The 14,250-nt window shown below is 40.1% G+C and overlaps 1 protein-coding gene across 1 annotated transcript; it reads right to left on the bottom strand.

Annotated features, from left to right (window-relative positions):
* Positions 1–3,182: 3,182 nt before the first annotated feature.
* On the bottom strand, positions 3,183–4,547 carry LOC308324552 (tubulin alpha-1A chain-like; the record flags this gene model as incomplete). Its single annotated transcript, XM_080776643.1, has 1 exon — positions 3,183–4,547. One exon carries the CDS (start codon positions 4,545–4,547, stop codon positions 3,183–3,185), a length of 1,365 nt encoding a protein of 454 aa, XP_080632769.1.
* Positions 4,548–14,250: the final 9,703 nt, after the last annotated feature.

Below are 14,250 nucleotides of genomic sequence, written 5' to 3'. Positions count from 1 at the left end.
TTTCAAAAAACAAACATACTTTGATTTAAACTTAAATTTTATCATCATTCATCATCTCATTCCGACCAATCAGAATTTGCATCCTCAGCTTCGTCTTCAATGTTTGTGTTACGCAACGTTTGTGTACGCAAACACTCAAAATTGTCCATTCATTGTCAATGTGACTTTATGTGTAGGACGTTTGTGCGTACACACACACACACACACACACACACACACACACACCAAAAGCTGGACATAGGAGGGGGTATCACTCCTCAAAAAAAAAATCAACTGAACTGAGTGGTGCAAGTCTTCTCTCTCTCTCTCATTAGCAGGCAACAGTGCAGCACTGTCTCTCTCTCTCTCTCTGTTTCTGGCACAACAGCGCCCCTACTGGTACTCATAGTCATACTGGTGCTCATTAACGTCACATAGGTGAACCAACACATAGGTGAACACGGACATTGTTGTTCCTTGGAGTGGTTACACCACTCAAAAATCAGTAAATCACACACGTGTGAAGTGAGGGGCTCTCTTATCATAGTACATCATCATGACATACATTATGACTTGGGCATCATCAGACACTATGACGTACAATTCTCCATTCATCATCAATGAGAATTTGGAAATGGGAATTTGTCTAGGACAAAGTTTGTGAACACACTCAAAAATAACACTTGTGTGAAGTGAGGGGCACTCTTATCATCATACATCATCATACATCACATTGCTCACACATTGGGTACGCACAGACATACAAAGCTGGTCATAGGAGGGGCTAGCGGCCCTCAAAAGATTGGAAAGGTGAAAAACAGGAAATGTAATCCTATGAAACACTGATCCACTGCAGGGTAAACAGACCTGAAACTCACCTTGTGCTTCTTCAGCTGCCCTCGTCACCTTTGACCTCTTCATGTTCCTTACAGCCGGGATCGATCTGTTAAATAAAAGAAGAAACAGGAACCTTCTTAAGCCCCGATTAGCTGATCACAAGCTTTTAGATCGTCTAGTTTAGCTATTTTTGAAAATAAATCAATATGTCTCAATCGGACCAGAAGCAGGGATAAAACACATTCCCACGGTGAAATAATGGCCAGAGCCCCGGGGATATCAAAAGCAGGAGACATGATCCCCTCCCTCCAAGGTACAGACCCCGTAAGGGTCTATTTGTACCCCTGGGGGTACAAATCTGAAGTTGAGAACCAGTACCATAGTGTCCACTAGGTTGGCTAACAAACTGAATGACCTGAACCTGGCATTGTGTGCTTGCTTGGGTCCTTGACTTTATAACTCACTAACTCAGTGGCTCTCAAAGTGGAGTCCGTCCATTTGGTTTGCTTCCATTTGGACTTGGTAAATTTAAAATTTACAGTATAAATTGGGGTCCCAGGGATAGAGATTAAAATGGTTGAAAATCAATGCTAGACCCGTAAAAATTCTCTTCTGGGGATCCTTGGCATATCCTTTCAAATGGGGGTCCGCTGACTAATAAGAGTCAATTTGTGGGTCCTTGACATGAATATGTTTGAGAACCACTGTTCTAGTAGTCAAGGTGGGCATCAGTCACACCTCTGAACATCCTCACCCTCGGCACCGAAGTCCCACATGGACATGAACCGAGCCCTCCGCTACACTCCCTATACATCTATGAATGTGTGGCCAGAGACAGCTGCAACACCACTGTCCAGTTGGCTGATGGTGCAGTGATGCATGGTAGGCCTGGTCAGTGATAATGACGAGGAGGCAGAACTGTCACAGAGGTGCCAAGGAAATGGCCTCTTCTTGAAAGTCGGGGGAAAACTCACACGCCGAGGTCCCACACGCTGCCCTCTTCCCGGCGGCTGTCAGAGCCATGAAAAAAATACACAGACGGTAGGAAAAAAGAGGAAATGATAACTAAATAAAAATTAAATAAAAATATATTCCTGTACAGATTGCTCAAACCGATATTTCACAATGTACAGGATATATATATATATATATATATACACACGTATACATGCTTATTATTTATTGCGCATTCTTTAATTCCAGACACTAATGTATAAACATTGCTCATTGGACTTTATTTTTATTATCTTTATCTTATTATATATTTATACTTTTATAGTTTATTTTTTTTTACTATTTTTTATGTTGCTGTTATGTTACGTTATGTTGCCGTTATCAGACTATTGTGGACCTTACTACACTTGTATTTCACTGCAAGCGTCTGTAATAATTAATGACAAATAAACCCTCTTGATTCTTCATTGTTTTGAGACAGTGTTCTGGTAGCCCCAATGTGGGTGGATATCAATACCAATATCAATACCAATTTATTAGATGGATAATGGCATGTCTTCTGACCTTTCTGAATCTTGCCCCTGGTAAATACCCCAAGGTGAAAATAAAACTAAGTCAATTCAGAAAATAAAAACTAAGCTAAACTACCAAACCAACTTAAAAAAACGAATTAAAACTAAACTGAAATTGAAATTGAAAATGTTAAAACAAAACGAAATACAAATAAAAACTACTGAAGCTTTCAGAACTACAACATTGGCCTGCACAAAACAAAAACATGTAGACCTATGATCCAAATCTGTGCAGTGTTTGGACTAGCGTGTTACTGTAAAATACAATTACTGACATTTTAATTTAAAATAGCTGACTTCAGAGGTTTTATTATCATCTGTGAGTTTTCTATGGTCGTCTGCTCTGGTCTGTAAACTAGGCAGAACTAAACAGACTGATTTTAAGATACTACTAGCATTAACTAGTCATTTAATTATTATATTTTATACCAGTATTTCAGTTACTTGCCTAACATTGAATAATCTATGTTTTGTGGATATTGTAAAAAAATATGTAATTATTATTCAACTGATTGCGGCTATAAGATACAGCTTGATATTCATTGCTGTCGGTTTGAATATGTCCAAAACTATTATTATGATTTTAATTAAATTAAAAGAACGCTCAAGTGAGTTATGATATTATTATCAAAAGCTCTAACACATAGGCATCCCTATTTTGCGTATATCATAAGCTAAAATTTTAGACAATAATGAAAATAACCGATCTACTGAGTATAAGATAGAGCTAAGTATAAGTTAGAGCTTAAGTAGTTCATTGTAAAACTCCAGAGACGTAAAGAGTGACCAAAATTATTGATCTATAAAATAAAACAAAACATAGTCCAAACTTCCAGCTACTTAATACTCTTCCTGTTCGTCTCCCTCTCCCTCACTTCCAGCATCGAGGGAGTCAAGTCCAACCTCCTCGAAATCCTTCTCCAGGGCTGCCATGTCTTCTCTGGCCTCCGAGAACTCTCCCTCCTCCATCCCCTCGCCTACGTACCAGTGAACGAAAGCACGCTTTGCGTACATCAGATCAAACTTGTGGTCGAGCCTAGCCCAGGCCTCAGCGATAGCAGTGGTGTTGCTCAACATGCACACGGCCCTCTGGACCTTGGCCAGATCTCCACCAGGCACCACGGTGGGCGGCTGGTAGTTGATGCCCACTTTGAACCCAGTTGGGCACCAGTCCACAAACAGGATTTTGCGGTTCCCCTTGATGGTGCTGATAGCTGCGTTGACATCTTTGGGCACCACGTCACCGCGGAAAAGGAGGCAACAGGCCATGTACTTGCCGTGGCGAGGGTCGCACTTCACCATCTGGTTGATTGGCTCGAAGCAGGCATTTGTGATTTCGGCCACTGAGAGCTGCTCGTGATAAGCCTTCTCGGCAGAGATGACAGGGGCATAGGAAACCATGGGGAAATGGATACGGGGATAGGGCACCAAGTTGGTCTGGAACTCTGTCAGGTCAACGTTAAGAGACCCGTCAAAACGAAGGGAGGCTGTGATGGATGACACAACCTGGCCAATGAGCCTGTTGAGATTGGTGTAGGTAGGATTCTCAATGTCGAGGTTCCTGCGGCAGATATCGTAGATGGCTTCATTATCCAACATGAAGGTACAGTCCGAGTGCTCTAGCGTGGTGTGGGTGGTCAGAATAGAGTTGTATGGCTCCACCACAGCAGTGGACACCTGAGGCGACGGGTAGATGGAGAACTCCAGCTTGGACTTCTTTCCATAGTCAACAGACAGGCGCTCCATCAGGAGTGAGGTGAATCCTGAGCCCGTTCCACCTCCGAAGCTACGGAATATTAAGAAACCCTGCAGACCGGTACTCTGATCAGCCAGTTTGCGGATTCTGTCCGACACCTGGTCAATGATCTCCTTGCCGATGGTGTAATGTCCACGGGCATAGTTGTTGGCGGCGTCCTCTTTGCCGGTGATCAGTTGCTCCGGGTGGAACAACTCTCTGTAGGTCCCGTTGCGCACCTCATCAATGACCGTGGGCTCCAGGTCGAGGAACACGGCTCTGGGGACGTGCTTTCCAGCCCCGGTCTCGTAGAAGAATGTGTTGAAAGAATCGTCCGCTCCTCCGATTGTCTTGTCAGTGGGCATTTGTCCATTGGGCTGGAGTCCATGCTCCAGACAATAGAGCTCCCAGCAGGCGTTGCCAATCTGGACACCCGCCTGCCCTATGTGGACGGAGATACATTCGCGCATGTTTGTATGATTTAGTAGCGCTTAACCAAGAGATCTTGTTTAACAGATATTTTGAACAATCTTCCGCTCAGGATTTTCCAACTGAATCCTACTTATTCGTCCAAAAAAAGGTTGAAATTATATTCATGTACACCCTACAGACCATTATGAAGGCTTACAGAGCTCTAGTCTGACGTCGCCCAAAACACAAACCATTGCTTGAGAACCACGATTTATGCAGGTGTGTCCTGAATTTACTATTGCATGATTGGGCACAACAGTTAATCAAACAAACCGATTTAATCTATATAAAACATTTACGATAATGGATAAATTCATACAATTATCAAATATAATCATTCCCTTTTTTGGGCATTATATAAGTGAAATTAGTGCAAATAGCCACGTTGCAGATCTGTTATTTTCACTATTTTGAAATTACACCATTTTTCAACCATATAAAATAATGTTTAAGTGGTTAATCGATTCGTTTTATATTTAAACAAAATTGCACTTCTCAATTACTTGATTAATCAACAAACTAATCGATAGAATAATGTCCACAGGAATGAACATCAACATAAAAAGTGGAACAAAACCAAAATATGGCCAGAGAGATGTCTTTGGGCAGGGAAACACACCATCACAATAACAGGCTGTCTGATAGAGGGAGATGATGGCTGAAGTACTTCACCACTGGAAGAAACTCCAGTCACTCAATGTTAATAGTAAATAGCATCATTTTAAATTTGCACTATATGACTAGAAAAATAATGAAGTCTGTGTGTTTGACTGGGGTTTGACTGGATTGCTAGATTGCTACAATGCCCATAATGCTTTGTGCACTGCCGCACCTTGTGGAGAGGGGGAGGACTCTCTTACTGATACTTTGTGCACTGCCGCACCTTGTGGAGAGGGGGAGGACTCTCTTACTGATACTTTGTGCACTGCCGCACCTTGTGGAGAGGGGGAGGACTCTCTTACTGATACAACATGTAATCCAGGAAGGAAGTTAGACCACACATAATAACCTCAGGAAAGTGTGCTAAATCACAGCAAAGAAGAACAATGTTTTGACAGAGAAGAAGCCTAGAGGAGAGGATAGTACCTGTCAAAATACTTCCTTAATGTCAACGAAGTCTACACTAGAGGAAGTTCCACAAACATTCAACCACATTCTTATATAGGGTCTATGCGTCCATTAAAATGTGGAACTCCCTACCAACAGCCATTAAGAAATGTGAATCCCTGGACTCCTTCAAAACCGCTCTCAAAGTGCATAAGTTACGGGCGTCTGCAATTCAAAACTTACACATTTTCCCTTTTTTCTAACTGTGTATAATATGATGATTTCTTTTCTGCATATAAGTGTATATTTGTATGTCTTCAAATGTTCTGATGAATTTAAAATGGAGGAACCTCATGTCTTAGTGCATTTTCTGGTTTTATCCTCGTAGCAGATTTTGTATTGACTATTGACCTATAGGCTGTACTTTCTTTGAACTGTGCCCATTCTGCAAACGGTTAATAAGTCTTTTTTTTTGGGCATAGGAGCTATACACCAAATCATCCGCTAGAGGGTAGATTCAACAGCCATGTCTCTCCCAAAATGCACTGCAATGAATGTGTTGACGGAAGTTGTGTTAGCTCACTGCAAGTCTGTTGATCATTGATAGTGTTGTTTCAAAGTCTGTGTTGGTGTTGTTGTTTTGTTATGGTTGCTTTTTGTTGCTTATGTGTTAAATAAAAGGAGGCAACATTAAGAGAGGGCGAGGCTCAGAGTCGCAGATGTTATGTATAGCCCTGCCAAATACACACACCTTTATTGTGTTGCGAGTCGCGCTGCGCGTGTACTCACCCAATAATGAATTCCTAAGAGTTAGATATTGTCCTCTATAGTTTCATATCTATTTGAAACTTCTGGCAGAAAACGTGGGTTTAGTTTAATAGTAAAATATGTCCACAGACCGCAGACGACATTCTCTCTGTGAGGTGCCGGCCGGCCCGGAAATGAGTGCAGGACTGGCACCATCGGGATTGAACAGCGACACACACACGCACACGCCTACCGGTATATTAACATATTTTCCAGCAACGTCTCGTCATAGAGATTAGAGAGCCAAATTAAAGTCATTTAATTACACAGTACATTACATTCATTTTAGGCCCTACATTTTGTGAGCTGAGCAGTGAGTGAGCTGAGCACCCGGGCCACACTTGACTCTATACGTGATAATCTTTGTTAAAATATATTTATAGTTTTTAGCCACGTGTATGCAGTGCACTTGATGAATTAATCTGGCTATATTATTCTTGTCACAGTTGACAGTTCAATAATACAAAACATGGTTCAATCTTTGTAGGCCTCGGCCTACTTGTCCTGACGAGGCTCAGCCTGGTGGTGACGCGAAAATAAGTTACAGCCCATGATGACCGAAGTCCGAAGCCATAACAGGCGCAGCATTATTTCCGTCTTGCATACTTTCGTTTAATCGTTTTCCCTTACGGGGGTGGGAGACGGACGGTCGACGACATGTTTTGCTAAAGGTGGGATAATATTCTATATGTTGGCAAAGTCTGATGATAAGAAATACTTGGTATAGCTAAGCAGTAGCCTATATGTCCTATGAATATGTTGCAAATGCCTACCGGCTATAGGATACAGCCATATTTAAATAATATTATATCATATGCAATATAACTATACTGCCTATTATTATATTTGGTTAAACATCTAAAGCTTCATAAAATCTGTAGTACTGTTGTCTCTGTTGTTATTATTGTTATTATTATTATTATTATTATTATTATTATTACTACCATTATTATTATTGCAGACCCAACATTTATGTCATATAGCCTATAAGCGATTGACTCAATAGAAATATTCATAAAAGTATATCATTTATTTAGATTACATGTCTAAATGTAGGTCTAATGTCTAATTGTTATATAATTTTACTTGATCAATAGTGTTGACCTTGAAATAAATAATAATAAATAGTCAATTCTAAATTGTTAGTATAGGGCCTAATATTATCAAGTGATTGGTTTGTCATACTAATATTTTAGACCTTCATGGTTTGGTGGTTTTGCTAATCTAACGTTTTTTTCTCCAGATTTTCTCATTTTCTTCATTGCACCACCTTAAGTGATGGCACACAATTGTCTGTTAGGGATTCTTGATTATCTTGATTCTGAAGAATTAAGTAAATTCCATTGGCATATGTGCAACAATTCCAATGGTAAAATTAAAAAAGCCCAGCTGGAAGATCCAAAAACTAGCAAAGTTTTGACTAGGGAAGCCACAGCAGACCTGCTGGTGCAAACATATACAGATGGAGCTCTGCAGTTCACACAATGTCTTCTGGAAAACATGCAACGGAACGATCTAGTGGAGAAACTTACAGACACTGTCACTGGGACAGGATCCAAAGGTAATTACATTATTTAAATTACATTAGGCTACATTCAATTACATTAAATTGTCATGGAATATCATTCCCCCCAGGTGACAGGGTCAGAAGCCAAAGTTAGTTCCTGAGTAGATTAGAAGATTTTTGCAGTTTGAACACTATGGGAGAAAGTTATACTCAGCCACTTGATGAAATACAACATATTGTACTAATTAGTGCTGATGATCACAATATATATATGTGAGGCATGAATTCAGTTTCAGTTAGGTGCTGTCCCCCCAAATTATATGTATTTGGCAAGCTCATAGCGTGGCACGGAGTGACGTAATATGAGTTTGTATATCTGCAATTTTTGAAATAAAAAGGAATGGTTGAAATGGTGGTTAAATGGTTATAATATAATAGGTTAACCAATGAAAAGTATTATTACAAGAGTTTGACTAAATAATAACTACTTTGGATCCATTGGAGGGTTCTTTTTCGTTTTTGACATACAAGTTTTCTGGCCAACAATAAATTATGATATTATTTATTATACTAAAAAAGTGAATCTTGTCTTCAAGGTGGTACTGCATCTCAGCAAAATGTCAAGTCCCAAGGAGAGTCAGAAGAGCTGCTGGTGTCTGTGAAGAGTGAGTCAAGTCAATTGCCAGACCTCCTAAAAGTTATACAGGGCCAACTTCTGGCTAGCAATATTTGCAGAAGTTATGAAGAACTTGAGTTAGCCAAAGCTCATATCCTCTGTCCAGAAAAAGCACGGCTAATTATGGAAATTGTCAGAGACAAGGTGTGTTCAGACATGCTTGAATGTAGGATTTCCTTTGACATACAGCTGAACTGCACACGCTTAAGACTGCCGGATCAAGATGCGCCTGCAACGCCGCAATATGTGCAGGCAATGGAACCCTTGACAATGTCAATAGCACATAAACTTAGGTCTGTGAGGAAGAAGTTTATTATGAGAGTCCCAGAGGCCACACTGTTGTCTTTGCTGGATGCACTTCTGTATAGGAGCGTTATTAATGATGGAGAAATGGAAATAGGATTAGAATATACAAGGCCAGATAGACCACGGTTTCTTATCGACATGGTGCGGTTAAAGGGAAACCGGGCGAGTGCAGTAATGATTGAAACAATTCAGAAGCTGGACCCTGACCTTGCTAATTTTCTTTGGGGTGCTCCCATGCAGGCACATGCACAAATAGGGTCCAAGGGGGGGCTTGAATCCCTACCTAGAGGTGTTGCTGCAACTCAGCAAAACGTGACAATGGAAAATAAGCTGATGAATGTGAGGATGGATTCCCTAATGAGAATCTCAGAGGCCAAGCCTACTTCTTTACTGCACAATAACAGTGATGAAGAAATGGGTTTCTCCACAGGTGAAATGTTGAGGACACAGGTCGACATGGTGCGGAAAAGGGGAAAGAGGGCGGGTTTAGAAATGACTGATATGGTTCATCAGCTGAATCCTAACATGGACCCTAACCTTAGTGAAAAGCTGACTTTGGTTTCTCCCTTGCAGGCACGTGCACAGATATGTCCCATGGGGGGGCTTGAACCTCTGCCTCTTTGGCAGAGTACACAATTGCTCTTTATTTTGACTGGTATTAATTGTATTGTATTTCTTCTTTATTTTGTATTGAAATCGTATCAAATATAGTCACTTGTGCACATCATAAAAGCAACTTCTCAATCTTTCGAACTAATTGTAAATACATTGGCACGTTCATGATGCAACAAATGTCGATTGTTTATTTCATTAATAGCTTGTGTCCCGTCAGATCAAAATGTATTACATCTGGTATCCAGACATAGTCTACTCCAGTGATACTCAACCTCAGGCCCGCGGGTCACATCAGGCCCGCGGGACCATTATGACTGGCCCACCAATGAAAATCTAAAAAAAAAATCTGGAAAATGAAATAAAAATAAATAAATCTGAATGAAGTTATCTTTAATTACATTATTATAAGTAATACTATTAGAGTTGTACTATTACTCGAACGAAAATAAAAGCTTGGGGGGGGGGGGGGGAGATGCAATGCAAATGAAAGACATATACTGTGTATCCCTATTCCCTGACATAATTTTATAGCTAAACGGACAGAATTCTATTTTATTTGAATGATGAAACCCAGCTGCCATTAATAGTTGGAAATGGAAATGGAAATTGTAATTGCGGAAATGGTGGAAATGGTGGAAATTGCGGAAATGCAGAAATGGAAATTGAGGAAATTGCGGAAATGGAAATTGAGGAAATTGCGGAAATGGAAATTGCGGAAATGGTAATTGCGGAAATTGCTCTTCACTTATAGCTATCTATTTTCAGGTAGATTGTTTTATTTTACTCAGTCAGCCATATCACTACTCATTTTTTTATTTATATGTTTCGGAAAATGTTTTCCATTAACAAAATCAATAGCCAAAAACAATGCAACATTTCCGACATCTATCTTTTTTCTCTTTTTTTAAATAAATCTTTTTTCGATTATTATTATTTTCAACTTCACAAATAGTGAAAATAGCTATAGATGTTTGTCGTACAGAGTAGTAGCGGTATATGCTCTTCTTGCTGAGGGCCATCTTGGAGCAGTGGTTCTCAAACGGTTTATGTCAAGGATCATGTATAATCATGTATTTGGCTGCAGACCCCTCATCTGAAGAGATTTTGTCCCAGCTGCAAGGGACCACCTATACAAGATTTGTGTTGTTAAAATCTTCCAGAAATATATATTTAAAATAAATATATACTTTATATTCAATTAATTTTGCAAGGGGTTCCCTGGAAACCCCTTAAAAGGAAAGTTCACCCAAAAGAATTCTATCAATTACACACCCCATGAAGCCTTGAATCCATGGAGATTTTGAGTTTTTGTCACAACCAGCGGAGTCTCCGGTAGGTAGGAGACTCAACTTTGAATCTCACTCCTCCGGTCATCAAATGATTGGCTTATATAGGAATACAACAAAAACTAAAAAAATCTTCATGAATTCATGGGGTGAGTAACCAAGAGAAAAAAAGTCATTTTGGGGCTGAACTATCCCTTAAAAAGGGCCCCTGGAGATTTCCCGGACTCCACTTTCAGAACCACTGCCTTGGAAGTGCTGGGACTTTATACGCCAATGAAACAAAGGACATCACACATAATTCTCCTTGTGCCAAATGCGATCAGTAAAATCTCAGTATTTATTTGACCACTTACTTAAAGTTTGCTGTACAAGAGTGTTTACATCACATTAGCCTCAGGTGAAGATGACAAAGATGGTAGAAAGGAACAGAGTTGACAGGAATTATGAGTCTTGTCATATTTGTACTAGTCTAGCGGGACACGGCCATGCATGTCCCCGTCCACGACATAATGTAAACGTATTAGCAGTAAATGTCCCTCATTTTCGTCCTCTCTGCTTCATTTGTGATCGTCAGTGTGTTTTAGTCGTCCCCCTTTACCAAACATCTTAAAAGTTGGATATCTTTTGGCCCTTTTCAACTACAAGAACTAGGTGAGCCCAGCCGCGTCGTTCTCTACGGCTCGGTTTTAGAGAAGGTTCTCAGAACCCAATTTGGGTTCCTGACTGTTCAGGAGGTGGTACTAGGGATGGGACCCAGGATGGGACGATGTGAAAATTGTCCCATCCCTAGGTGGTACTAACTCAAAGTTCTGGGAGTCCATAACTCATAACCCACAACAGAGCAGTTCAAAAGTTTGCAAAAATAGTGACAATAGCTATTTCCACTGCGAGTTGTTTTTTTGTTTTGACTTGATTCTGGTTATAATTGAAATGTAAGGAACAGTGTCAGAACTTCAAGGTTTCATATTATTATGGAAGGTTCTGGGTCACCGGGCCTTCGTAGTGGAAAAGATCCATTTGTGGGCCGATCAGGGTCACAGGGTCATCACAGAGGTCAGTGGCCAAACTTGCTTACATCTTCTAAGCCATGCTTTTCCTTTATTTGCTATGTTTTATTATACTGATACTTTCTTTGCAATGTTTGTGACAGTTAAAAGTTGGCAGTGGCTCTATTGCTGCTGTTGAACGTATCAAACAGATTCAAATTTAGCAGGAGACACTTTCCTCCTGCACACGTAACCACTTTAACCTGGCGGCCCCATTTCTGGGCATGTCATTATAGGCAAAAGCATTTCAAATATTTTCCAAAATGTCCAAAATAGTGAAAATAGCAGATTAGTTTAGCCATTTGTTGTACAAGGAACGATATAGGGCTTAAGTGGTTAATTGCTTCAAATTACAGTATGCCAGGCCCAGGAACATGATTCTTTGTGAAAACCTAAAGGGCTTCAACAGTCTTTTGTGTTCTTCATGTAGGGCAAATTGTATGTAGAAAGCCCCCCCCCCCCCCCCCAAACACACACAAACAACCAATCCCAAAATTGAAACATCAATGCCACAACTTCTTTACTGGTCCAACTTTCAAGTAGTGAAATGTAGGCCTCTTCCACTAGACAAAAGACAAAAATAAAAATAAGAAAATGGCCATGTCAATAAATAGATTAAATAAATACGATGCAAATTAAGTTAAATAAATAAATAAATTACATATATGTACATCAGAATGAATACACAGATGCGGAACAATCTCCTCCACAAAAACAAATCCTGCTTGGTGTGCCATGTTGCCCACAGAGGTACACACAGAGAGCTTTTCAGAAAAGCTAAAGTTTAGATACATTAGTCATTTTCAAACCCTTTAATCTCCAACGTACCCTCAGTATGGTATGCATGGGGATCCATGCCACTCTGAGAGTGTATAAATTGAAGCAAATGGACCCGTAATTGGAGTTACAGACCTGTAAAGGTCCATTGGGTTCCTCAACTATCAATAATATAGCTGGGGAGCCCCCTGGGTAGATACAACAAACCCTTCAGCTGAAAATGTGACAAGACTGGCACATGGCTTGGCTAATTTGGTAAAGAAATTACGGAAAGAAATAATTGAAACAAAACACTGCTAAAGAAATTATATCTTTAGTATATTTACTTACGATATTATACGCCTGTATAATATATCGTAAGTAAAAAGGGTGCTTGGTATCAAGCAGGTATTGCAGTACATTGCCTTTTTTATCAAATGTTATTTTGGCCAATCTGTATGGTAGAGCAAGTTAATAGAACATAACTAGCACAACTGTGGTGGTTGTAGTTCGTCGAAATGCATATCTTGTGCAACACAACGGATCACGTTGAATTTTTCAGTTGAAAATCTGCTATTTTCGGAGAGTGACGTAGCCAAAGTATAAATGAGCCATCATTTGTGGTAATCAGTGTCAAAGGCAGGGCCAGCGGAGGGGGTGCTATCGACTATAGCCCCTGTAATGGCCCTTCTGAGCAACCATCTGCATATATTGTACATTATATATGTTTGCTTTGAAGTTACATCTGAGCAACCTATAGTACTGTACATTATGGCTGCTCTGAATTACCATCAGGGAGCCATTCTTGCCCTAGCCTCGCATCGGGGGGCTAGAGCATCGAAAATGTCCACAGTCTATTGCACGCCTACTGTATGTTGGGGGGAACATTCACCCAAAATAGAAGATCTACAAGCTCACAGTGCGTCATGTGAGCTTGTAGTATCCTATTTTTGGCAAAGAGATTTGGTGTAGACAGGAAAAAGTGGACCAAGTACAGTTGTAACACAGGTTTGTTTTTTACTGAGAATTAAGTGATTAACCACTTTCAACCTGACATAAATATTGATACCTGATGTACCTACGGTGTAATGGCTACAATAGCAAATCAAAACACTCGTGCATCGAAGTGCGTTGTGAGCTTTCACTGTATACCGTGTCTGTTTTTTACTAAAAAGGGCTTGCAGTAAGTGATTAAAATGTGTTGCTGACTGATATGTGCCACATAATGCACTAAATTAATTTAAAAGTATACATGGTTTTACAGTCATGTTTTTGGATACGCTATGAAGTGTTCATAACAGACCGACCCAAAGTGGCAAGAAAGAACGTCAGGTTCCAATATTGAAATCAATAGTCACTCAATATTTCAACACGCTGGAGACAGGGGATCGTATCTAACTCTGCACAACATAAACGCTTTATGGTTTAGATGTGATCCCAGACTAAGTACTACCGTATGTAAAACTGGAAGGCATGGCTCAGATCAGAGCTCTGGCAATGCTCATACAAACACCAGAGAAATATCCCCCTAAATCACCGTAAATCCACAACAGCACTCGTCTACTTCATAGCGGGAGGATTTATGTAAACTCTGAAATGTTGCAGCTCTCAAACCAATACCTCCCATTGATTTAGCATTAGCATTATTATCACGAG

This window comes from Protomyctophum bolini (assembly GCF_963924005.1).
Source record: "Protomyctophum bolini genome assembly, chromosome: 11".
NCBI lineage: Eukaryota > Metazoa > Chordata > Actinopteri > Myctophiformes > Myctophidae > Protomyctophum > Protomyctophum bolini.
This window is presented reverse-complemented; position numbering and strand designations above follow the sequence as displayed.